At 38.3% G+C, this 27,645-nt stretch overlaps 1 protein-coding gene across 5 annotated transcripts; it reads right to left on the bottom strand.

Annotated features, from left to right (window-relative positions):
• Nucleotides 1-2,596: 2,596 nt before the first annotated feature.
• Nucleotides 2,597-26,235, bottom strand: NEDD1 (NEDD1 gamma-tubulin ring complex targeting factor). Of its 5 annotated transcripts, none has more exons than XM_064702109.1 (16): nucleotides 26,039-26,235; nucleotides 25,456-25,524; nucleotides 24,904-25,047; nucleotides 22,972-23,066; nucleotides 21,455-21,571; nucleotides 20,115-20,255; nucleotides 14,986-15,215; nucleotides 13,817-14,018; nucleotides 12,716-12,902; nucleotides 10,000-10,131; nucleotides 9,780-9,821; nucleotides 9,102-9,325; nucleotides 8,362-8,497; nucleotides 7,924-8,080; nucleotides 5,512-5,578; nucleotides 2,597-4,858 (listed from the first exon to the last, which is right to left on the bottom strand). In XM_064702109.1, exons 3-16 carry the CDS (start codon nucleotides 25,037-25,039, stop codon nucleotides 4,754-4,756), a joined length of 1,971 nt encoding a protein of 656 aa, XP_064558179.1. In that variant the 5' UTR covers nucleotides 25,040-25,047; nucleotides 25,456-25,524; nucleotides 26,039-26,235; the 3' UTR covers nucleotides 2,597-4,753. The 5 variants fall into 5 exon arrangements, with proteins under 5 accessions (XP_064558179.1, XP_064558180.1, XP_064558176.1 ...); XM_064702110.1 differs by lacking the exon at nucleotides 26,039-26,235 and adding an exon at nucleotides 25,634-25,837; XM_064702106.1 differs by lacking the exon at nucleotides 25,456-25,524.
• Between the last annotated feature and the right edge of the window lie 1,410 nt (nucleotides 26,236-27,645).

The raw sequence follows: 27,645 nt of genomic DNA, 5'->3' as shown, positions 1-27,645 counted from the left end.
TGGGTATTCAGGCATTCTGGTAAGTAGTGTTACAGTAATGCAACCGAGCACTAGTATTTATTTATAGTACTATTTTTTTAATTAATTCTGGAACACTTCTGCCCTGTGTTAGTTAATGTGTATTTTTATAACCAGTAAAGGCACTTACATGTAAATAACCTGTATAGGAAATTGTGTTCTTTTCTCATGCGTCCTTTTCTCTCTGTAATTTCATTCCTTCTCTATTACTCAGAGGACAAGTAGGGATGAAAAGAATAAATCAGAATTATCATTCTTGCAAAATAACAGGCTGAAAAAGCATTGTCTCTCAGTGATTTCCATAAAGAGACAGAACTTTGTGGTGTAAGATATTGGAAAGAAACCATAATAACTTTCCATTATATGAGCCTTGGTATTTTTAGCTAGAATGAGAGAGCAAATGAGGAATTCAAGAGAGCGAGCTCAAGGCATGAGCATTTGTCCTGCAACTCACACATGATAGAACTAAGGGAGACAAATATTCTGCTAGTAAGAACAACAGAAGCTTCTACTGCCAGAACACATCTCAGGTTATCCTCAAGGGGTATAATGACAATTTTAAGCTCCCTCCAAAATTATGTTTGCAGCTAAGCCAATGGCTGCATGGGACAACTGCTAATACAAAGCTTGGCAGTTGTTTCAGAGAACTCCTGTTCTAGTACGTGATGGGCAGTGGATGGCTTCCAACACAGCCAATTTCAGAGCCCCAAGCCAGACACTTGGAAAGTTCTAACATGATTTAGCCCCAAAACAACATGTGCATTACTTGTTTATGCTGCAACAGCATTTTGAGGCCTGAACTGGTTTAGCATAGGCACAGTCCCAAAATAAATAGGGCAGTTTTTACTCCACCAACATGGAAGAGGGAATGCTGCTTCCTACTTGAGTTCAGGTCTGGATGTTTTGAGTACTCATGAGGTTAAGGAATAAGTATCAGCAGTATACACTTCTCTTTCCTTCATTTTTAGCCAGCTGCTGTTTATATCCAGGAGAAGACAAAATAACCTCTAAGTTTCTGATGATTTAGTGGATTCTTAACTTGCTCTCAAAATCAACTGCCTTCTGGACCAGAATAGGTTTTTTTGGGTCATTACCCCCCTACCATCTCAAAGATGCTCTTAATAATCCACAGGTTATTAAATATGCACTTTCTCAAAAATTTCTGTTTATTTTGAAAATATTAGATATGCATTCTAGCTCCAGAATACCTTTCCACACACACAAAAAATGGAAACATCTCATATAAGCCCCTAATGTTAGTAAAAGTGGCTATGTAACAAAAAGTGTTATTAGCAACTGCTGTAGACAGCATACTAGATATGACATTGTCCACATCTGAACATCTGAAAAACTGTGGCTCTCAGTCCCACAAATGTATCACCATTTTGACTGCCAAAATAAGCTAACGAGAGATGTGCTTTCCATGACTTTTAGTTATTGAGTATGATTCCACTGTTAAGTTTCCCCTCCTACAGCTGTGCCAGACAAATACAAAAAGGTGAAGTTCACAGGTACTCTCTGTACTTCCATGGCTAGAGAGACACCCAGAATCACAGCTAATTTCACAGTTAATCCTGAAAACACCTTGGAATTTTTTACTCTTGTCCCTCTGGCCTTGTAACTCCGGCAGTGCCTGTTACAGGATGCTCAAGGAAGAGTACAAGATTGTTTCCACAGCTGAGAATTTGTTCATCAGCATTGCCAGATGCATGGCTGAGATGATGTGAAAATGGCTGTACTCAGCCTGACCAGAAGGTGCAGCTCTTGATGTGCACATAGTGACACACAGACACAAGTGCACTGGTGGGAAACACAGACACAGCACCTGCCAGCCTTGAGCACTCTGCAGTATCAGTCTTGTTACATTTATATACAAATAACCTACAACCATTTTGCATCTTCAGTTTTAGTATCGAGGGTGTCTGCTGGCAAACAACGGTACAGTTTGGCAGTGCAGTCTGTAAAGCATGTTCTAGTAAGCCATGCTCCTTGTGCAGGAGAAGCAACGTGCAGCTTCCAAATTCATCCTTGTCGTGCTTAGGAAGAACATGGCGTGTGTATCAGGACTGCTGCCAGGAAGTAAGAACATGCTGGCATTTTGCATTTTAGGAGAATAAATCAATTAGTCAAAAGCAGTTTTCAAACCCCACATTCCTTGCAAGTAAACTTCTCATCAGAGAAAGTCTGTATTAGCATGAGAGTAGGGAATTTAAAAAATTAAACATCCGTAAGTTTAGCATGAAGAAAACACAGGATGTCCAACTCACTGGCGTCTTGGGAGAGAAGATTACTCCCCCTGCCCAAAACATCTGCTTGAACATGATTTCTAGCTATGAACACGATCTCTCTGGCATGACTGTTAACAGTTTTCAATTTGGAAGGGGGAACTGCTCCCCTGTCTTTTACTCCAAGAGCATGAGGTTTTGTGAACATATCCGTGGAAATGATTGGATGGTCTACATGAAGCCACAGAGGCAGAAGAGAGATTACTCCAGAATTACTTTCAGGTAAATGGTGCCTGATGAGGCATAACAAATACAACACAGATGATTCTCTTTATTAAGCAGGTCACCAAAGGTTTTTTTCTCAAAAAGGTTGAAACAAGCTTTATTTTAATATACAAATCAGATTGTGTACAAGGCAAAACATACCCTTATAGAGATAGGCAGAGTGGATCTCCACACATGTGTAGCCACTTGCACTACAATAATCCTGAGACATGGACAAAAGCCCTAAAAATCTTTTTAATCACTCTTGTTATAGTCAACTCCATTTGGGAATTAAAAACATTATACAGTTTGGTGTCAGGAAAACAAATTACCTATATGGAAAATACCCAAGATAATGGTCTAACTCCCTGCTGTCATCCAGGTACACCAGCAAGAGTTCAGAATTTGAACAAATCAAGAGATGGAAATATGCAAGGTTACTTCATTAACACTGAAAAGCATGCATAGAAGGATGCCAAGATATTTTTGCTACCTTCAACTACTACTGTCTTCATGAACTGTCTGGTCTATGTGTCACGTTTAGATATCCTACAAACTTAACAAAGAGTTTTCTACATTGTGTGTTAAGTTAGTAAAAACCCCAACTTCCTTTGCTTCCTTTCAATACAATATATGTGATATAGAAATACTTTTAAAAGCAGTAGAACTACAGGCATTTAAAGTCATTTCCCTAATATTAAAAGCTACTTGAACACCCTCATTTTGCTACAAGACTGTTTTTCATTAAATGACATCAAAAAAAGGAAGTGTCTTTTTTAAAAAAAGGTTAAAGGTAAGGAAATGTTATAGACATGTTTGAATTTTCTTTAGTTTTGCAACATATAAAAATAAGTTACACTATATATTATGGCTTTCATGTACTTATCTACTCATTTAGTAGCAGAGTGTCATTGTAGATTTAAACACTAGATGTTGTAAATAATTAACCTGCCATGTACTTCAGACTTTACTTGAGTTTTGAATTTGTGAGAACAAGCAAATATTAGGGGGAAAATTAAGAAGCCTCCAGAAAAACTTAGATAGCAAGAAGCACTTGTAGAAGAAGTCTTTCAGAGAAATTTTTTAGTCAATTTAAAATTTTCATTTGATTTTGAAAGCATTTTAAAATCAAAGTTTTAATTTAGTCTTCTTGGCAAAATAAAGGCCAAGCCAAATATCCCATACACTTCAATAGTCAGAACTTCCTACTGAGCTTCATTTCAGAAATGTTGACATAATAGTATGCTACTATTATGTTACTGAAGTAATGATTGCTCTTTAATGGTTGTTAATAATACAAGATAATAGATTTGGTACGCAGCTATCTGAAAAAGGCCACAATAATGCTAAACCAACATGGCTCAAAACTGCAACACAGCTGCCCAATATCAAGTGTTGTTCACTACCAAAAGGTGCTTGAGTCAGACTGAAAGACTTCAATTACACATTGCTGTATTATTAATGGCTATATTATTGACATACATTTTGAAGACTAAAGTTGCATTCAAATCAGACAAGCTATGACAACATTCAAATACATGTAAATAAAAAGAATTCTAGATTCATAGCCAAAGTAGTAACAAAAAAATCTTATTGTGCAGTTGATGTGGCATTTGCAACAAGAACAAACTTATGAATTCAATAAGAAAGACTGTGGCACCGAATTTGGGAGTATTTTCAAGCTCTAGTTTTACTCAGGACAGAAGAGTTGCCAGCTGAATAAACTTAACTGACTACTGTACTTTCCATCTCTTTGTAAACAAGACTCCATGTTGTGCACAAAAGAGGAGCTTTCACTCCCCTTTTTCTTCAAGGAAAGTATCTGAAAAGGCAAGCTGTAGTGATTGCTTCCGACAGCAGTAGAATAAAGAAGCAGATAGAAAAGTAGGTATATATAAAAAAGTTCTTAGAGTAAAAGCATCTGTCCTGGTTTGACTTTGTTTATGAAAAGGCACTTTACATATTGCTAAAACTCCAATACTGTACTTGTCCTTGGAGTTTTTCTGTTAGAAGGCTGTGTTGCAAGCTGGTCAGCATGAGGATGCAAATGTTCTTTACACAGTGCCTATCTGCTACAAATTTTATAATTACACAAAGTATCTTACACCAGTTATTTAGAAGAATAGATTCATGTTCAAAATAATAACAGGTCTTCAAACAGCACTTCAGTGATGACAGACGATCTGTCAGAGCCAAAACACCACCTGTAGTGAGTTCACTCTAATAAAATCAGCAATGTGAATCTTTCAGAAGTGAGTCCTCAGTCTTTTGTTTTCCTCTCGCAGTCTCTCAATTTCAGCTACTAAGCTTTCATTTACAGAGTATCTTTCAAGTAAAGCATGCATTTCATTCTACAGAAAAGAAAAAAGTCTCAATCAGTAGTAATAAAGTTAATAATTCCAGTTTTATCCTACTGGCTTTCATATTTCTTTTAAAAATGAAATAACGTAGATAATTCTGTTTTTAAAAACTTTTGATAAGAAAAGTAAGATTTTCCCTTTTAAGCTGACATACAGTATTTTGATCATTAATACATTAGTGAATATTTTATCAAAGGATATTTTGCAGTTCTTCAGGATGAGAATCTACTAATGCAGATTCCATTAAAATGCTCAGAACCCAGACAAGGTCTTTTTAATGCAGATCAAAAGAACAAAGATTCATAAAAAGGTGAAGCTAAAGAATAAAGAACAGCTCAGTATGTATACAGTACCTACAAGTGAAGCTTTCTATTTGAATTCCATCTACTTTTCCTTACCCCAGCCTTTATAACTCCTGAAATATGGAATGCATACCTCCTCAACCCCTAGAGTCCCTTTATTAACCAAAGAAAAAACAATTTACCAGATTCCTACTCATGCTTTCCCCCTCCCTTGACATGAAATTCTCCCTTTCTCAGTCTTAATAAACAAAATAGATTTTCTGTTTTGAGAGAAGATGGCATGCCTTACTATTACCAAAACTGAAAACTGAATACATTTCCCATCATGGTCCTTGTACATACCAGCTGCATATGGAATTGCTTGATCATCTCCACTTGCAAATTCACAATATCTCGATGGCATGCTTCTCTGGGGGAAGAGTTGCAAAAGGAAGATGCTTAGACTTACTTAGGAAGCAGTCTCTCTCATACCCTCAGCACCCAAAACTCTACAATTCCTCACCTTCACTCTCATCTAAAGTCTAGAAACCCTTAGACCATGAAACATAATCTTCTACAGCTTATTTTGGAATACTTTTATGATATTGATTTTTATAAGTACCATTTTTTTCAGCACATAAGAAGATGCAGGACTTTTCAGTTTAGAAACACAAATATATACATGGTGATATCAAGATTCTTTTTCACTTGCAAGCTATAAGCTCCTCTCGTTTTTACCATTCAAAGCTAATTTTCAATCCCTTGATGATAAGCACTGCAGAGAAAGATACTTATCTCTACTTGAAGATACACCTTTTCAGTATAAGCCTTTCAACAGTCTTAAGGGCCCAAAACATCAACTGTGGTAAATTATACATTATTCTCAAAATCATGGAATAATCAAGGTTAATCTACATAAAAAGCAGTGGCAGTGTTGTCTTGTGAAGTGGACATGAATTTGTTAATTCATGGGCAACCATTCCACACTACAAAAACCAACCTAGAAAATAGCCTCTGATCATGACATTAATACCACAGTTCCAGAAGCTGAGGAAGAACATGAACAGCTGACAGACAAGCAGCAAGCTGACAAGCTCTTCCTGAACAGTGCAGTTGTCTGGGACCGAGTACTGCGCCATGGGTACCACTGGCCTGACAAAGTAAGGTGTTTCTTTAGTAGACACACACAGATCTTACTTCATTTTCCTTTCCTCAAACATAAAGCAAACCCCAAGGCAATCTCCACCACTTTCTCTTTCCACAGATTATTGTGCTACAGAATTCCTACTGGAGACAATCTTCTTCAGTGTATCAAGTATAGATGCCAGCTAGCATCCTATAAATCCAAAGATGTAGGTTATCTCCCAAAGACAGGGAGATGAAGAAACAAACATCCTTTTGGAACCAAATGAATTATGTATTATTCCTGGTCCTTTCCTGAAGGTTCATGGTTTTTCTCCCCCTTTACTTGAAGAGGAATGAATTTCAGGCAAAGAACATAAAAATCCTTTCCTCAGGTTCCAGCAAGTGGAAGGTAGTTACGTCAATGGGAAGCTTACAACAGTTCCTTTCCCTCTTACTGACCACTAGTGCTAACAATAAAAAGTTGTTTACTAAGGTTTACTACCAACTAGTTAAACCCAAGTACTAACAATCTTTCATAATCAGTTTAAATGTATCTGCAACTTAAAACTGGGAAAAGGGCCAGCAGAGCCTTCCAGCCACTCCAGAAAACATAAGTCAGAGGAGAAACACAATATTTAAGGCTCCAGATCTGAGGCACTGGAAGTAAAAGGCTGGCACGCATAACTTCTAACTCTGGGGTGCCTGAACATAGATTTTAAAAAGAACACATCTGCAATACATAGACTGCATTTTAAATTACATCAATTCATGTGTTCATCAGATGTGTATTTATTACCAAAAAATTCCAGGGGAGTTTTACCATACTACAATTATGTAAAGACATTAAATAACATTGGATGTATTTTTTCTGTTGGCAAATACAGAACAGCCATGGTATACTGACCTACTAAACTACTTTTGCTTTGCTTTTTTTCATCAAGACAGCAGCAGTTCCCCCGTCCTGCAATTCTTCTCCATTATCTCCCTTCAACCTACATCATCTTAAACACAGGCTGGGAAGTGATGCCCTAGATAAAATTCTCTTAACTTCTTCACCTTCTTCCAACTCCACTCTAAACAGAACCATGCTGATTGGACTTCTTTCAAGACAATTGGAATGTTGCTTAGATATCCACAAAGCAAGCTGACACCAACCATCACTTACAGCACAGATGTTATTTCAATGAAAGCTCCACCAGTAGAAATACACACACACTGTTTCACCTTACACATGCCAAGATACCAACAACCAAAGCCAACACAAGTCAACTGGCTATGTCAAATTCTCCTCACTGTCAACTTGAAATTTCTCCTGCTGGGATAGGGAGACAAGCAAGGAGGAAAAGAAATCAGTGCAAGGCTTCAGGAAAAGAGTAGAGACCTTGCTATGCAGACTAAATTTACCATCTGAGAAATATTCATTCATTCTGGAAACATCAGCAAAGTCATACACCAACAGCCCTCAGAGCCATCAGACTAATTAGTCATCAGAGCTATTAAAAACTAAGTTTCATACCTAGTTTTTCAAAAATAGGGCTATAAATGGTGTAATTTTCTAATCCAAAGAGAAATTTGTTTGAGCAGATGCTGAAACACCTCATTAAGAAAATATGTCATTGAAAACAAAACACTCTGCAGGAACAGCAGTACCTGAAGTCATCCATTGTTTCTTGTATCATATTCTGAATGAAGTTGATTTGAATTGCTGTCAGAGGTGCATTCGGCCTGCTACTCCCAATGGTTTCTACTATTTTTTCTGACAACGAACTTGCAACGCCAGCAGTGACAGATGATGTTATCTTTGAACCTTTACAATTGAAAATAAAATACTGAGAACCCTCATGACAAATAAAAACCACTCATATCATTGCATTACTTTTAAAAAAACAATTATTTAATTAATTTTACCTCAAACATTGCTTGGTTAAAAAAAAAAATCTGATTTACAATGAATCTTTCCAGAGGCAACTAGAGAAATTTTAGGAGGGCCGGCTTGATTTAAAGAACCAAGATCAAGTCCACTGTATCAGATTTCATGTCAGTTTACAATCAATCACACCTAGAACTGGGCCAAAATTATCAACTTACTTGTTGAGGTAGTACCATTTACTGGTAGATCATATGCAGGATGGGCCTGAATATTCTTGGCTATTTGTTTCTCGTTTGCATCAGGAGTAGATGATGGTGGAGAAGGTTCTATGCTTGGTAAGCTTGATTTTGAAACCTGACAACAGAAAGATTTTTTTTTTTCATTTTAAAGATTAAATCTACTTGTTACAATTGTGTAATTGCACTTGAAGAGTAAGTTTTCCGAAATGTACCTTCAAACATTTTCCTTTTAGGAATCTGCTAATTTTCATATCAAAAATGTTGTAACTAAGTTGTATCACTCCTAGCAAACTCAGGCTTCTCAAGAGCAATAAAGAAGTACCTAAGCTCTGTGCAGACACATCAAAGACATCTCAAGGAAAAGAGGGAGATAGAGAACAGGGAAAGAAGAGAGTAGAATTGCCCTAACAAACAATCAATCATACTAGTGCAACCATCTAGTGATTCTTCTTTTTTTCCAAAAAACCTAAATACTCCTCAGGCTACCCATTTTGTTTCATGGGAACTTATGTAACCTAATCTTATTTAAGACAAACATACATTGATCTTCCATTGCTGAAGGCCAATTCATCTAAATCACACAAGGTTTTATGGATTTGTGTTAATAGTGTGTGAACAGAGTTGCAAAATAAAATCAGATTGGGCATTATTCAGTATTCTTTTCTTCAAGCAGCAATATTCCATCAAGATTCTAAAAAGAACACTCATAACAGGAATACCTGCTTTAAAATGTCTTTAGATTCTTGTTTTCCAAGACTTATTTTCTTAGAGTCAGTCTCTGGATGCTCCTCCTCTTCTTTAATTGGAGATCCCAAAAGTGCATGTAATGGGCTAGACTGTGTCCCTTGTGCACTACTGCCCACTACGTTTCTTTTTACTGGAAAGCCAATGGTTGGTTGTGGGAGAAAATCCAAACCCAACAGGGAGGAGGGAAAATCCAAGCCTAAAATGAAAAGGGAAAGATGACATACACAGGTCAATAAACACACACACCACATCTATCCCACAGTTGAAATGCCTGCACACTCATACAAAATTGACAGAAGAAACCGATTGACAAAAGAAATCATCAAAAACTGTACTCCACAAAAAACTACATCCTTCCATCCAACTTATGGTGCCTCCATCCTTATAAAAGTAATAAAACACGAAATCATTCTGTATATCACTATAAATTGTATAAAGGAAAAAACCCAATCGCTTTAGGACCATACTCTAGACCTCCTGTTACCAGGTTGTTCTGGGAATCGTCTGGCACGTTCTCAATGTGCCAGACAATTCCCAGAAAAGTTATTTCAGTGCCTGCTTTGGTCATTTGTTTTTTTCAATGGTATGACAAAATCAGCATGTAAGAACTAGCACAGACCTCCAAAGACTTATCACTGGCATATGCTTACCATTTCCTTGAGGATCTTCAGTCACTTTATTTGCAATAATATCTACAAAACAGCAAAACAGAGACAAATGAAGTGTTTATTTGTATCGCTGCATCAAGTTCATAATCAAAGACAAATTAAAATATCAAGTAGGTACAACAGTCAGTAACTCACAAGTGACATTTTGTCACACTACACACAGAGGAATGATGCTTTACAAATTCCAGTATCAGTAACTTACCATCTCTGACTGGAGAAAACACGTCTCCTAAACTACTTCGACCCAAATCATCAAAATAACTTAATTCAGCACTTTTCCCATGATCTGCTTCTTTAGAGGGAATGACATCCAAGCTGGAACTATGGGGAAAACCTTCAAAGGGCAATATCATTCCGTTAGTAATTGACCTTTTCCAAAAATAACATTATGGCTAAACAATCTCACACCAATCTCACACCATGATACTTGGGAAGCCCAGTGAGCATTTCAGAATCATCTGCAGATGCCACTTAGAGGGTCAATATTAACTTGCTCATTTGGGCTGTCAACAAAGGGGACTACACCTACAAGCTCAAGAGGAGGGTTGTAAAACTGGAGAACCCACCCATGCTCAGAGAAATCTATGTGATGGGTGCAGCAATTTTATGGTGCATCAGGTGAAGTCAAACTACTGACTGCACCTTCTGCTCATAAGGTAACCACATTCAGACAATAAAAATTTAAATTTGTTCTGCAAGAAAAAAAATTTGCTGTACTAGGGCCATTAAGCATTCCAAGGCAAATCATATGAAACACCTTTTTAAAGCTTACTTAGTGTTAGTATATTCTCCGCTTATTTCTAATATTTGAAAATCAACTTACATATTCTAATATAAGAAAATCAAATTGAAGTTACAATTGCAGGCAAAAAAAAAAAAAAAAACTCAACCAAACTTGTTCCTAAGCCTTTCTTCACTCTACCCTCAAGCCCCTTTCCTGACCTAATCCAAGAGTGAAAAAGCTTTTTATATGCATGGCACCAAGGACAGTTGTCTGAAGAATGGGAGCATATCTTAAGCCCAAAACAATCCCCAGTAATTATTCAAACCACAGTTTTTAGAAAGGGAATTGAACTGCTCAGACAACCACCAGAATAACTTTCATAATTTCACAAAATGTTCATAAAACCTATAACTACTTCTCTAGGTGGGATTACTTGTTGAAGTGATCCAAATATGACTGTGTGGGCGACTGCAATTAATCATTTCCAAGTATTTACATCAAGTGGAACTTGAGTCACATTTACAATTTCACATTTAAATGTATTTGTACATTTGTAAATGTATTTCACATTACACTTTTCACTCCTTCAGATGTGTCAGCTGTGACACCAACATAGCATTGCACTTGCTAGTTAAGTAAATAAGTATACTGAGTCAAATCAGAAGTGCAGTACCAGCCTGTGCATCAGAATTTAGAAGATCTACGTGGAAAAAGTGTAACAAAACTGGGCCAAAATATCTTGTGCACTTTTACCCATTCCCAGAAATACAAATGCAGTAAGGTACTTAAAGCAGAGAATAGTTGGTAAATGGCAGTTTATGGGAAGCCAGCTCAAAGTACATCCAAGTTTCTCATCACATTCTGACTTCATTTATACTTCTGTACCTTAAAAATAGGTGTGACAAAAAGCCTTAATTTTGCTTAAATATGTTATCAGATTATTTTACTGAATGTCCTTTATTTTTTCCAAAGTTAAATCCACTGAACAGGTTCTAGAAAAAATTCCAGATAACAAATGAAGTTTGTGGTTTCTTATCCATTTCCATTTTTAACCTTAAAGACCATATCTTCTGCAGTATTCAGAGGTTTTTAACTTTTAAATTGAACATTCAGATGAAGGAAAACTGTTTTGCTTGGTAAGCCTTTACTTTGTTAAAACATTTATTTCTTATGCACGGTCCCCTTTAAGGAGTAACAGCCATTACTGCCATCTTTATCTTCAAATAAAGACAATGAATAAATGTTTTAACCAAAATAAAATTTTCCACACCATTCAGTAATGTTGATTAGCTACAGTTCTTGCATACACAGGAAACATTCTACTTCACCTCATACTTCACTGCATACCCAAGGGAGGTCATTAATACACATCCCTATGGACTGCAGTGGCTTATTGCCTAATTACTGTTACTAAATGTATTTCTCCTTATTTTTAAAAGGGAGGGGGAAAGTGCTGTTACATTAAAATGGATTGAGGATTTTTTTCAAAGAATCAAACTAGCAGTGTTACCAATTTGATATTTTCAGAACTTTTGAATTAAATAAAATTTTAAGAGTACATTTCACACAGTGGCAGTTTTGGAATGCTCTGAATTCTTACAAAGAAGTTTAAATTTCAGAGGTATAGATAGCAAGTACAGTTATACAACTAATCATACTTGTAACTATATTTAACGTCTTTCCTACCACATGATACTGGAATCATGCCTCTCACAAAAACACAGTTCAGTTGTCACTTGGGTTTTTGGACTAGGTTGCTTTTTCTCCCGGTGTTTTCCTAGGTTGGTTTTTGTTTTGTTTTTTTCTTTTTGGATGAGGTCTGCTACTCCTATTCATTACAAGAATTACAAATCTTTAGGTCTGCATTCCATGCAGACATTGCATCAGAAACTACATCATGTACATAACCATAATCTGCAAGAAGTCAGAATGCAGGAGGTAGTCCCATAGTTTTAAGACTTCATGTGTCTTCAGTTTATAGTAGGACCCAATTTACCTCCTACAGTGTCATAGCATGAGTTACACAGTGGGGAGGGAAAAGAAGTATTTGTATGTGCAGGTACATACACACAGTACTTCCTAACAAATGCCCTTCCCTCAGTGAAATTTTTATATTGCAATGGTCAAAACACAAAACACTGCTTCCATCTTCCCCATTATGCCAACTGTTTTAAGAGCAGGAACACAACATTACCTGTTTTCTCCTGAAAAATCTCTCCTCCCTTATTCTCATTTGTCAATGTAAGATGAGAGAAAACTGCTGCTGATGCTTGAGAAGCAATGTTTTTGATGCCAGTATTTTGAATTCCTCCAAGATTACTGCCAGCTTTGACTTCTACTCTTTTGGACACAGGTTTATTTGAAGAACCTGTGATGTTAGACTAAAGAAAAAACAGAACCAATTATGAGAAGTTATTATTCCTTCAACCCAAAGTAAAAAAACAAGACAATCTACTTTCCTTTTTAAAAACAGTGAAAAAACCAGTTCAAGTTGCAAAGGTTGCCAAGGAGATATGCCTTTATAAATACAAAAAAAGGTATCTTCATATAACTTCAAAGAGCATGGGAGACATCCGTGAGGACCTCCACAAGGATAGCAACAATTTAACAGTGGTGTGACCCTGCATGATTCAATTTTGATCCCAGGTTTAAACATAGCAGAAAAAAAGAGTTTACAGTATTAGGGACTTCAAATTTTACAGGAATAGTTAACCACTAGCAGCAAGTGTGCTAGAGAAAAAGGAAAATCTCTGAGAGGTAAAGAATCCATTTCAAAGGTCCTCTCAGTGTCCCCTAAATGGAAGCACAGGGTTTCTCGATACAGTAGAGCCTAATTAAGTCTTGGAAGAACCTCTTACATCATCTCTATTATTTAATTAACTTCTACACTGTTTATATGTGCTAGCAAAAGTCCATATATAGGACATACAAAATATCTTCAGATGAGCAGCCCTTTGTCTTCTCCTTAAGCAGAAGAGCCATTACAGACCTTTCTGCTACTGCCTACAAATAACCAGAGGTGCCATAAGCTGATCTGCAAAGGCAGCACATCCACAGCAAAGAACCCAGAAGACTGCAAGTTCCACTTATTACTACACTGAGGGCAGGAGTGGGGGGAATTCCATATTAACAATGCCTAAAAGAGTAGTTAAGACTAAGCAGTTTATAATTCCTATGTTGGAATGATCCCATTTTGTTGGCAGCTGTAATGCTTAGAAAGTGAACACTAAACTTTTTTCAGAACTTAAACTTTTGCTTTGCTTTCATTAATCTGTATATTGAACAATAAAAGTACCTTGGAAAAAGTGCTGCTGAACTGAAGACGTATGCATTTCACACAGCCTTTGTGAGCAGTAACTGTTTTCACTGGTGATGTCAGCTGTCTTAAGTCATACTGGCAGATCTTTCCCCGGGAACATCCTATAGCCAAAGTAGTACCATCAGGCATGAAGCCTACTGTGGTCAGAGGAAAATCAGCTACAATTGTTTTCAGTAACCTTCAAATATGAGAAATGACAGGATGAATCTTTTAGAATTCACACGTTGGACTTTTCAACACAGAATATCTAAAAGAAATTTATACATATACATATATATATATATATATAAAAGCTTTCACAATTCAGCTACAGGTCATTAGTTCAACTTCTCCAGTACCAAGTAAATTCAGTGAACTATTTTAAGAAACAGTGGATTAGGCTTACACTAAGCATTCATGCTTAACAAGAACAAAAACTGAACATGCCCCAAAAGACTTCATGAGGACAGGATCACCTTACCTTCTTAATAGCAAACACCAACATTATTTACTGGCATCATCATTTGCAGCAGCAATCACACTACATACATCCTCTCATCCTCTAGCTTCCCAAGCCTATCAACTCTGCGCCTCCCACAGCTCTAGGTCTTAGTTTGCATCCCTCTACTTCATCATTCCAAAATGCAAACAGACTCCTGCTGCCAGGAGGAGCTAGAGTTAAAAGCACTACTCATGCTAAAACCAATGTCCCACAAAACCACTTGCCATCCCATCCTCTATTTCTCATCCTTCCTGCTTTTTCATCCAGCATTCTCCCCTATCTCAGTAGTTCTGTGCACCACAGTCAGATCTTTTATCTTAACTACAAAAGCAGGCAAGCTAAGCTCAGGTGGCTGGCTCAGGCTGTACTGCCCCTCACAGAAGTTAACTGCTCTCTACCAACAAGAAAAGCCCATACCCAAGCACTGGAGAACATCCCCCATAAACTGGACTTCATGCCTTGGGGTTTTTCAATTGTTTGTTTGTTAACTTAGAAAGCAAAACAGACTATGGGACAGGTTCTCCAGTAGCAATATGCCAACCACTTCAGCCATTCTGCATGTGGGCTGAATGAAATAACTCATGTCATAATTAGGCATGTTTTTTCAGTTTATAAAACCCAAATAAGGAATTTTCTAAAATCAAAAAGTCTTTCATATACTCACTTTTTACCTAAAGTGTCATAGAAAATAATTCTTTTATCCAAACCTACAGTTACAAACAGCAGCTCATTGACTGGAGAAAAGCAGATTTCTGAGGCTGGTGCTTTATGAGTATTTTCAAAATTATGATACGGGGTCTGGCTATTTACATCCCAGAGAGTTACATTTCCACTGTCAGAAACACTGCCCAGCAAGGATTTCTTAAAGGATGAATATTTCAAGTGTCGAATAGGCTGTAAAACACACATAAAAAAGTATTTTAATACCAATATTAAATATTATATTAAATTATTTTCTAAAGACACAAACAGATTAGGAATACAAACTTAAAGTAGTCTACAAAGGCCTTCAACTCTGAAATATAAATAGTAAAACCAGAAAAAATAATTTTGCATTAAAATGCCATTTTTGCTACTGGGGGTGAGACTTTCTTTTTTTACTATTATGGGGTACCATATGAGCTGATCAGCAAAATTAAGCAGAAGAAAAATGAAACGTCCAGAAAAGTTTCTCAAATTTTCAGCAAATATCATGCCTTCATACAAAAAATCCCCACAACACATCTAGAATTGAAGTAGTGAAAAGGCACATTAGTTCACCAACTAGTCTTCTGCCAAGAATGTTAAACTTAATTCCCCTTGAGGTACTTGGATATCGGCCAGTTTGATAAGAGTTAAGCAGGTATGTAGGTCCTGCAGAACTGACTTCAACCTGTGGACTAAGACCACAGAAGAGGATAACATGTGAGGTTTATCAAAAGTAGCCTTGCTATAGCAGAACCAGGAACTTAACTTGCCTTTCAGAAAAGCTATTTCGTTTCCACCACATTGCTTCAGAGGACGTTTCAGAAGCTCACTGCTCGAATGCTACAGCATTCAATTTCCTGATTAATTTTACTTATGACCCAGCTGAACCTATTCACTCCTGGGACCATAATACCCTTACACTTAAACAGTTTCCTAACTCCCCAGTGCTGCTATCCTGTTTTAAAGAACAGCAAACTCACCCTCCTTTGGGCTTTATTTTGCATTTAAAAAAATGAGAGTCCTCCAGGACTGTTTTTTCAGTACTATCAGTCTTTTTGCAACTCTCCCAGTATGAATTTTTCTTGAATATGGACAACAAAAATCTTTTATGTTCCTCAAAGCATTTCGCTCTTATTTGAGAATGTTTTAGTCATTGTCATTTATATTAAGAAACCCAACTCTTTTCCCTTGGGAATTTTTAAATCCTACTCTAATAAGAACCTCAGCTGTCCCCTAAATCTGGTATCTTGATTTCTACTCTGTCACAGTTATTCCTGTGTCTACAGTTTCAATCATTTTCTGATACTGACACAATCCTCTTATGGGCAAATGTCTTCCCACTGGGTTTCATCATAGCTCTACCTAGAATCACCGACTTGTTAAGAGTGGAAAAGATCTCAAAGCCATCAAGTCCAAGCCTTACCCCAGCATTGCCATGTTCACCACTAAACCATGTCCCTAAATGCTATCTATTTCTTGAATGCTTTCAGGCATGATGATTCCACACTTCCCTGGGCAGCCTGTTTCAATGCCTCACTCATTACCCTTTCAGAGAGGAATTCTGTCCTAATACCCAATCTAAACTGGTGCAACTTGAGGCCATTTTCTCTTCTCCTATTGCTTGTTACCTGTGGGAAGAGACCAATCCCCATCTTGCTAGTACCTATTTTTCAGGTGGTTGTGGAGAGCAGTAAGGTCCCCTCCTGACTCCTTTTCTCCAAGCTGAACAACCCCAACCCCCTCAGATGCTCCTCACAAGACCTGCACTCCAGACCCCTCCCCAGTTCTGCTGACCTTACTTCTACTGTCATAAGCATTACTGAAAATATTAAACAGACAGATAATGAAAGAAAATATTTGTTTGATTTATCAATATACTGAGTTTCTTACCCATCCTATCTAGTATTTTCTCACAAAGCTCTGAATCAAGTACTTTACTCAAGTCCAGACCAATGAGTGCTGAAATATTTAATTTGCCAGAAAATGCTCTCAAAAAGCCATTTTATTCTGGCATAGACCACACCACAATGGATTGTACTGGCCTTTATCCTGTTTCTGTCTTTAACTTCCTTTTGATGGAGATATGTGTTGCTTCATATTTCTCCAGCACTTGTATTGGGTATCTTGCTGGAAGCCAAATTGCTTCAACCTGCTTTAAAAAGGTGGCACCTTCAATTGCATGTTCAAATAGGAAAGATTACAACTCTTCATCATTAATATGGTCCTCCACTGGTCATAATATTATCATCATTTTTCTCACATTGAAAAAAATACTGAGAGATTCAGGAGTAACAGCTTTAATTACAAACAGGATCCCCATGGGAAATATTCCTGACCCTCGCTGTTCTCTCAATTCTTCACCTAATATCTTCCTCCTTACTGACCTGGCATCTGCTCATGTTTCATTTTCTCACTCCTGTCCTTCTGCCCATCAAGATTACTTGCTTTTAGCTCTTCTCAAACCTCCTTTGCTATCCTACCAAGTCAGCCATTTCCTTTCCTTCTTTATCCTTTAATCTTACAGGTCTGGGCAAGTTCTCCATTTTCTTTCATATGCCTACATTCCCCATATTATCACTGCTCCCCACTTTTAGCTTTAAAAGCTGACAAACTTTACACTATATGGAGTAGCCAGAATCCATCACACTCCTTTACAAATCAGCCAGCTGTTCAAACAGCTAAACTAAATCCTGTTGCTAGGAGAACTGCACCAGGCAGTGAAGACTTGAACAAACATTGTATTTTGAAACAAACTTTAATTTATCCTCACAACAGCAAGCAGACAAGAATCTGGTAGTCTAAATGAACGCCAATAGCAAAGACAAATTATGGGATCTGCAAACAGCTCTGCAAGAACTCAATTCTAATAAAACACAAAGGTGTTCTAAATTAAAATCAATTAACAGACTATAGGTCAATGCTCCTATGGAAAGAACTTCGTTTAAAGTCAGAGAAAGCACAGCAACCTTGGGCTATTCGACTACTTGTAGAACCTACACAACATGAGAAATTAACTGGCACAGAAACTACATTCCAGCATGCTGAATCAAACACAGACAAGCTAAAATTTTTAAGGTTAGTTTGACTTCACATTCCTCAATTCTAAAAAAGTCACTATGGAATGGTGACCCTTCCTAAGCCACAAAACTAGTACCAGGATCAAACAGTACAATACACTGTTTATCTATTCAAGTTTACTCTTAAGGAAAACCGGCCCCTAAGCTATAAATCAAGTAAAGGCTTTCTAAATTTAATAGAATTTCATAAGTCTTCAGATATTTTCTTCCCTGTAGAATCAATTCTCCAATTCAAATCCAAAACAATAATAAAGACATTTCTGCACATAAAAGCAAAGAACATTTTTAGGATCAAAGACAAGCTGGTAAACTGGGACATCCAACTAGCCAATTCATTACAAAATCATAGCTCAATTCCACTTTAAATGAAAGCTATAATCAAATAACTGCCCTCCCTAAGAAAATGTTGTAGACCCTTTAGAATGTGAACAGGAGCTCTTTGTTTGCAATTACTTTAACATATCAAATAGTTTTACCTAAAGGTCACTCAGCTTTGCAGCAGACTTCTTGATTTCATCTGACAAAATAGTTATTCACAGCATATCTCTTACTCCTAATCACTTTCTGGTAGAAAGAACTGAATATATCATTCAGGTTCATTAAAATCATCCTCACAAGAATTTCTTCATTTTCCAATTAACTAGCAGCATAGTCTGCACTCTGGATATTCACCTCAGCTCCATAATCCAGCCATGGACCTCCCTGCTCCTGCCTCACATACACATTCCTCACAAGATTGTAACAACCAAGTCAGAAAAATGACCTGACTATAGAGATGGATTGTTAAGATCAAACCAAGTATGAAGTACGATTTTACTTCAATATAAGTATGAGACTGGTGATGGATCAAAGCCACTGCAGCACCTAGGAGCAGAAATAGTTTAAACTTCACAGAGATTTTTCATCAGAAAGTATACCATAATTCCCGAGATGCTGTGAGATTGTAAGAGATTTTTCACCACGTTACGCTGTTCATGCGAGACAGGAGAAGAATTTAATTTGACACTATCTGCAATCTAAGAATGAAAAAGCTGTTGCAGTAACAGAAAAGGAATAAGTCACAACTTGAGCATTCCTTGCAACATTAAAGGTCAGGTTTAGGACAAAAGCAACAGTTCTGCATCCCCCAGGCAGCCCCTACCTCTGTAAAAATGATTCAGTAAAAAATGAAAGCACGCCTAGAACTCAAATACATGGCTATCCATAAGACAAGACAATTCTCATAAGAGCACACACTGGAATTTTCCAGTGGGACAACACAGCTCATTTACTACTGCAAACGCTCTTGTATCAAGGAATTTCCCTTGTGATACCCACTAATTCTTTTAATATCTTTTGAGTAGGCAGAAAGGATTTGCACTGGCAAACCCTACCAAGGTCCTCAGGTAGTATATATACTTTGTGTTTGCCTTGTGCACCATCTTCCTTCAAACTAGTTCTCCCAAATACTAACTAAACACCTAAGTAGGTAGGATAAAACCTCATTACTTTTCTCTTTGAGCATCTGTGCAATTTTAACCTCCAGATTAAATACTTATTTTTAACCTCCAGATTAAATACACTTATTTCCAAATACAGCCTTGTATTCACCCCTCCAGTACAGATACCTTTGAATGAGTTAGAACCCAGACTGCATGGTCTTTGCCCTCTGCAACAATATACACTGAGTGGCAAATTGAAATTCTGTTTTGGTTTGTAAAGCCAACTGTGCTTTAATCACTTCTAAGTTATCTAAAAGTTTGTTCTTGAGGAGCCAGTGTCTACCAAGTAAAATTTGCTGTAACCTGTATAGAAAAAATGGCACTTGAGAAATTTGTATTTCAATGCTACCTAGTATTTAAGGCTATAATGCACACACAGCAGTCTGCTTCCTCCTTTCCTTAAGGGCACTCTTAAAAATTAAAATGAAACAGAATATCAAAACTTAAAAGCTCTTGATACTTTCAATTGTACTTGAATTGTACTTTCAATTTCTAAAGACTGCAAATTAAGCTCAGTACCTGAAAGGAACTTAACATAGATAGCCTACCTGTCTGCTGCCATAACCAAAGGGACTACTTGATAAATTGGTGGTAACACTGTGTAGGATGATTTCACCACTCAAAGATCCAGAAACAATATAGCCATCATTCCAATTATATGCAACACACGTGATTTCATCTTTATGTTCCTGTGGAAAAGGGAGGTTAGAGGGAGAGTGTTAAAGATGCTCTTCCGAATTTATGCTTTTGCAAAAAACTTCAGCTGATTTTTTCTGACTATCTGTGACATCTTGAAAGATGTAAGAGTTATTATGGAATATCACAGGAAACAGCAGCAAAACGTACCAAAGATCAAGCATACCCACCCTCTGATTGTTTCCACTGGGTGGTTTCCACAAATTAGTCAAGATGAACATATAATTCTATACAATATTTTAATATGACAACCACAGAGACACGTACCACAGGTGTTATGAACATTATTTTAAAAGTGAAGTCTCCCAGAAAGCAGTGATACTTGCATAGATACTTGAATATACTTCCTGTTAATCTGATGTACTACTGACAACTTCCTCTTCTGTCACTTTTAGACCTAACACATTTATCAACCAGCTTTTCAGTACAGTCATTTGCAGTGATGATATTGTGTATAATGAACATGTTTTTTCCCCTATATTCCTATACAGGGGAGGACAATGAAGTACTTCTAACCCAGAAGTTAGGAATTTAAAGTATTGTATTGGATACCTAGAGGTTTTGTTTCCAACTGCAACTCTGAAAGTCCAAGAAAAAAAAGGATAAATCAAAGCTGAAGTTTCGTAGTCTCTTAAAACAGAGATGCTAAATAAGGGCAAGCCATCTACTGAAGGCACGTGGGAAAGATACTAAACTAGCCTACGTTTGGTGCATCATAAAAAAGTTCTAGAGAATTCATCCTGGATCAGTTAGAAGACAACCATCCCAGTTTTGCACAACATTAGTTCTGCTACAGTATTCCACAAATAGAGAAGTGTTTTCTCATTCAATGTATCAAAACCAGCAATTACTTGGAATGCAACTCCTGGAAAAAAATCCCCATCAGGTAATACCAAAAAAAAAAAAAAAAAAAAAGAAGTCTATTCTGGAAATTTAAACATATATTATTCTGTGTTTAAACTGTAATTTTAATTTCAGAATTGCCCTCTGAAAACACCAAGTTACATATATTCGTTAAATTTGCTATTTACAGCACATAAATAACAGAAACTTGAACAAGATGTAGATGCATGCTAGCTCCTATCTGTGACCTTGACCCAGACAGACACCAGACTTAGAGAAAGTACATTTTTTACAGCTGGCAGCAAAACCTGGAAGTGGAAAGCTACAGCTCTTCCTCGGCCAAACTTACCTTTAGGCTGCGGTAAATCTTCCTGGACTTCAAATCCCAGATATTAACTGTGTTATCAAGGCCCCCACTGACAAGATATGAAGAACTAGAATTCAAGCCCACACATGTCTGTTTTGCCTAATGGAGAAAGAAGAAAATGTATGCTAAAGATAATTAAAGGATTTATTCAAATCTACTTCAAAGCATATGGATGTGCATTTCCATTTTCATCAGTACAAATAGTCCCAATGACAGACAGACCTATTCATACTCTACAGCCATTTCCTATCAAAAGGCATTTAAAATCAAGTCCAGTTTGGACATATATTTAATATACTTCAACATGTAAGTATATTAATTAATAAACCTTCACATACTAGCATTTCCCCATTCTCATTTTAAATTTTTGGCACCTTTTCCTCCAACACACATTTTCCCTTTAAATTCTAGCTCTGTAAAGAGCAATCATAGTATTTTATACAGGTACTCAGGTTTTTTTAAAGAAATCCTAAGTTAAAGAAATAAAACTCTTAGAAGAAAATTAAGAAGTTGTCTAAGTTACATACTTCACATTCCCTGAACATTACAGGGAATATTATAGCAGCACACCTCATAATTCAGTTAAGTGGTTCTTTTAAAATAATCACTGAAGTACCAGCTTTTGAAAAAAAAAGGTCAATCTTAATGACAGGCCTACATTGAGAACAAATTATTATTCAGTTCCATCACATTGAAAATTCACTTTTAAGTTTTCAAAATTTGAGTGAAGAAACAACAAGTCCATCTAATTATTGACATGGTAAAATTGCAAGGGATTGCATTAGTTATAGGTCAAATTTAGTGAAATCTTTAGGACAAACACTCCACCTTTGAAAGGGTTTGCTTCAGCACCGTAAAAGCAAGGTTTGAACAACTTTGCAGAAAATTTCTAGTCCAGACTAGCATTACAACAGCTATCCAAGGAGAATAATTAGAATGGTTTAGAACATTAACAAGCTATTAAAGTGACCATGTGAAGAGACTCTTCTACAACTAAGTCCAGCTTTTTGAAGTGCCACACTTCCTTTTAACTAGAGAGAAAAAAAAAAGCCTTGAATACAACACAAATTCTTTTGTTTCTTGCAATACAAGCTGGCACATATATGGTCCAAGAACAATCCCTCCACAGACTCTTACGTTTTCCAGAGTACATTTCACAGGCATGCATAATACTGACAGCTCAAGCTGGAAAATGAAGTTCAAACTCGAGCTATTCCATCTCCTACACATTAGATCACACCTGAATCACTGACTGCCTCAAGTTATCACATTTGCATAACTGCATCTGTATCTTTTTACTGACAGAACTATTTTAAAAGCACTATTGCCCCCACTCTTTGTATGTGTTTTACAATACACGAGGAAATGTTTTTAGGTATGTGTCATAATTCTAACAATACTAAAATTACACTGATACCAATATGCAGAACAGATGTGAGACACACAGGATACCAGGTGAACAGGGGAAAAAATGAGGGAAAGGTATTACTCATACTTACTCCTTCAGCTATTTCAAAGAGTGGGACAGGTTTGCTTTTACAGCTTGAAACAACTATTTTATCACCAGCAGCAGAAGCAGTAGCCAGGTATCTATCTTTGTCACAAGTTAAGGAACATAATTGTAGGATACTGGTGATTAATAAAAGCAACAGGAAGTTTCTCTTATTGAATAGAAGACAGGTTGGCTAGACAGTCTAAAGCACTGGACCTTGAAGGGACCTAGAAACAGAAGGCCCTTTTCCAAGCTTTCATTAAGAAGCTCTTGAATTAACTACAGCTTTTACTTGCCAATACAAGACAGACAGCAATTTCTTTGATAGAAAAGACGAGAAATATCTGCCAGGTATTATTTAGGAGCTCTTTACCACTGAGGCAGCTTATCCAGTCTACAATTCTGCTTCCCCACACCCTCAAGTAAGAGCCCCATTTATCACTAGTTCAAAGGAATGTCTGTGGCTGTTAGAAGACTGGATTTAAAGAACAGTCCTGGTCATGACAAATGTTAGACTACTTCACTACACAGTTTTAGAGTACAAAGAGCACTTGCCAGTTTCTCCCACTCTGTACTGAGAAAAGAAAACAAAAGCCCAAAAAGAACCTTTTATGAAACCAAGTACCCCAAAGTAATAAGAACATTTATAGAATTACAGAGCAGGAAAACTGCATCTGCACTGCCACCAAACAGAGTAATCACTCAGTTCTGGCCAATGCCCATTGTGATTTTGTATTTGCTCATTAAAGAACAACACAGGTTAATTGGCTGGATTTAACACAACAGAACCAGCAGGCACAGTAGTGCTTGCTATTGCTTTCATTATTTTAAGGCACTTTTGTATAATTTTACAGAACTATGTGCAACCAGAACTAATGCTTTATCCCTAACAAGCTGACAAGTCTATAAAGTACTTCATTGTTTCAGTCTTGGGAGATGAAGAGGAGACTTGGTAGAAGAAAGCATGTAGGACAGACTGACTGTAGATAAAGTTTACTAAACACATACAAGTGTGTATGCATACACATGAAAACATTACATCTGTGTTTGAAATTCTCTGCAGGCTCCATAGCTAAACCATTCATTTGTCTTCCAATTGGTGTAACTTTCTCATACATTAACTTAGAGGACAGACATTCAGAACTTGCAGGACTCATACGCTGTGTGACAGCATCCTGTCCTCCTTCTACATCAAGATGAGGCATCACCATCTTCTCCTGTGACAGCCACCCAAGCCGTTCTCAGCCCACTGAGATTTCTCATATTCATCCAACACTTGGCCCCTCATATTATCCAAGACTTCCCTGGCTTCCAAGTCAGAGGTGGAAGACCAAAAAGGGTCAGATCCATTTTGACGACAAAACACAACCACTCCATGAGTGTTATCCTACACAACCACGTTTGTGCTTGCTCTCCAAACGCCACAAGCAATGGAAAGAAAACCAGTGCTTAGAGGTAAGTGAACATTATCAAAGACCATCAGAATCAACAAGAAGCTGTCCTACCAAAAAAAAATCTTTGATTACAATTTTCCTCACTATACTATGTACAGAATTTTATGACGCCAGCAGTTGCTTTGCTCAAGCTTGTCAGTTAATTAAGTACTGTCTTGAAAGAAAGTATCATAATCAACTACTGAAGAAAAATATGAGTAAGCTTTACAGTTGGCAGAAAATTCAGGCATATTACAGCCAAAAGTGCTGGCTCCTAAGATGAGAAACTTCTTCAGAAGTATTTGTCATCATGAACTCATTCTATAAATCCCTTCAGCACCGGGAACTGCAAAACTTTGGCCAAAATAGAAACAAACATTTTTATGTGCGAATTCAAAACATGTCAGGCCTGTGCTTTACAAACATTTCTGTAGAAAAAGGAAAGAAAAAAACACTGGAATTTTGCAGAACACCCACAGAAATATGACTGAAACTGTAAAGGATACTATTGCTGGCCCAGCACAGTGAACTGACTGGATGTGAGGGTGTATGTGGGTTGAACTGCTCCACCACAGTGAAAGATGAGGAATCCCATATTTTAACATCATCTCCTGATGATGCAAAACGTATGCTTTCTTGCATGGCTGCACCTGTTCTGGCAAAAATAAATGAATAAGTGAAAATATATAAAATAAAAAAATAAACCAGGCAACCTAACAATTCAAAATGACAATTTTAAATGGTACAGTTGACATTTTCTTGATACCAGCAACATTTACTTGGAGAGTTAAACAGTTAGTACCGTTCAGCTGCATACACGAGTGAAAGCAGCAGCCACTCCAAGCTTTTGCTTCTTGAACTCTGGCAGGAAATGCATGGTTTCTTTTTCACAAAGCCAGCCCTCTATGGCACCAAGCTACTAAAAGGAAGCTTTCATCTCCACAGTTCGCAGCTGCCTACCAGGAAGCCCTGAGTATCTGAAGGACCCATTTCCCACCAGCAGATGGGGATCTACAAACCAGAATCAAACTGTTGCAGAGCAAGGCGGCAATACGGACCTCAGGGACTCCCTTCAGCGTTCATCTCACCACTCCAAAGAAAGCATCCGAGAATCCTTCAGACTAAACCTTTGACAGTAGAATACGAGCGACAATGAGCCACCTTTCATCGCACCTTACAATTATTACGAAGCAAAAAGGCCAGGAACAATGTACTGCTACTTATTTTAACAGACACCTTTTAAGACTTAAAGCCAGGTTAACCGATGCCTGGTTTGAAACGCTGACTCTCAGTTTTTTAATCCAGGTAATTTTAAATTATCAACAGATGAAGACTGTAAACTGTGAGCCTTGGCTTCAGCTGAGAACACAAGTAGCCCTTAGCCAAAGTTTGCGGAACATTTCCACACAGCTTTAGGCCATTCATTCTCACAGCCGGGTCTGTTAAGACTCACAAAACTACACAAGAAATTCAGGGTCCACATACGCCTTCCCTGGGCAGCAGCCCGCGGAGCCGCTCCTCGCTTGTCTCCCGCCCCGCAATTCAGCCCCGGAGGCCGCGGGAGGAGCAGCACCCGCCCCTCGGCATCGGCATCGCCCGGCCCCGGCCCCGCTCCCGCGCTCTCCCCGCGGCGCTGCGCACCTGGCGGGACGAGCACCGGGCCGAGCCCCGCTGCTCGCCGCTAGGCCCGGCCCAGCCCAGCGCCGCCTGAGGGACCGGCCCTGCCCCGGCTCCGCCCGCCCGGCTGGGCCCGGCCGCACTCCCTGGCCCGCGCGCGCTCCCGGCCCCACTTGCCGCGCCGCGCCCAACTTCACACGCCCCGTCCCGGCAGCCCCCGCGCGCCGCTCCCGCCGCTACGGCGGCCCGGAGGGGCGGACGAGGCGCCCGGATCCGTTACCGGGGCCTGCCCGGGCGGCCGCTGCGGGACGGAACCGTGAGCCGGGGGCACCGAGCCGCTCCTGGCACCTGCGGAGGCAGGGGGCGCTGGGCACGCAGTAAACCCGCCGAGAGTGGCTTTGAGGGGCACCACATCTGCCGCGATTTGAACTGGAAACGCAGATTGCAGTGCTTAGCGAAGGCATCCAGCACTGCCGGCATCGGGGGTGTCCGTACCTCTGGGACCGGGCACATCATGGCCACAGGGGGAAAGAAATGATAGCATTAATACATTACTAATAGGAACACCAAGTAATAGAGAATTGAGGCGTCTGTTTCCTGATTTGCAATAGAACTGTTACCCTGGCCGTGCTGAATTCTACAGAAGGAGGGACTTTTTTGTTATTTCATCCGGTAAAATAAAAGGTAGCAGTTCCTTTACGTGATACGTGTTTGCACTGCTGCTTTCTATCCCTAAACACAAAATTATATGCTCAATGTAAAGCTGTGTTAGACGTGGAACCATAGCAAAACTTTCTGTAGAGATCTGCCTGTGATTGAGTCTTTACCCTGTGTCCCCTCAGAAGCGCTCGAGCTCAAATGCCTTATTTACTTTCCTTTTCTGATGGAGGCTTGATTTTCCAAGTTCATTTAATATCTTGTCTGTAGAAGTGAACTCAGAATCAGGAGAAAAGAAACCATGCCACTGTTACACAAAATGCCATTATTTCCCTACAGCAATGAGGATCATGTCGATTGCATCTATTAATCCTCATTAAGCAATCATTAGTCATAATTTACATCTTCAACCACCTGCCCTCTCAGCTGAATGTTAAGGGATCCACAGCATTCCTGCAAGTCTTCTATCCTCACTCCACTTTATAGTCCTAATTTGCTGCTAAACCTGTCCTGTTTCACTTCCGAGGCCAGCACTTGTTATTCCATCCCAGCTTCAGTACAGAGAGAATCTAAAACCTTTTCTTTACCACAGCCGTATCCTCTGGCTTTTTTTTTCCTTATCTCCTCTGCGGAGCACAACTGATTTTACAGACAGATAAATGAGCACCTGCCTGACAAACCCTGAAGCCTTGAACAATTAAAAATTTGGGGCATTTTAAATAAACGTGATCAGCATGTTTTGCTTCATTCTGTAACAGCCTCTCAGTTAAATCAGTTTTTCCTGCTGGTAAGACTTTTGCTGGCATTTTTTACGCCAGTACCTGTGCAGTGCTTGTTCTTGGTATTTGTAAGGAACCATTGGGACACGATGGTGAATCCTGTTTGGGGAAAGGACTGCAGCTAGAAGCCCAATCCTTAAAGCCAAAGTGCTGGTATTGCTGAAAGGCCACCTGTGCAAGGCAGGGCATTCCCAG

The sequence above is a fragment of the Zonotrichia leucophrys genome, chromosome 1A (genome assembly GCF_028769735.1).
Source record: "Zonotrichia leucophrys gambelii isolate GWCS_2022_RI chromosome 1A, RI_Zleu_2.0, whole genome shotgun sequence".
In the NCBI taxonomy this organism is placed as follows: Eukaryota; Metazoa; Chordata; class Aves; order Passeriformes; family Passerellidae; genus Zonotrichia; species Zonotrichia leucophrys.
Note: the sequence above shows the minus strand (reverse complement) of the source record. Positions and strands in the feature narration are given on the sequence as shown.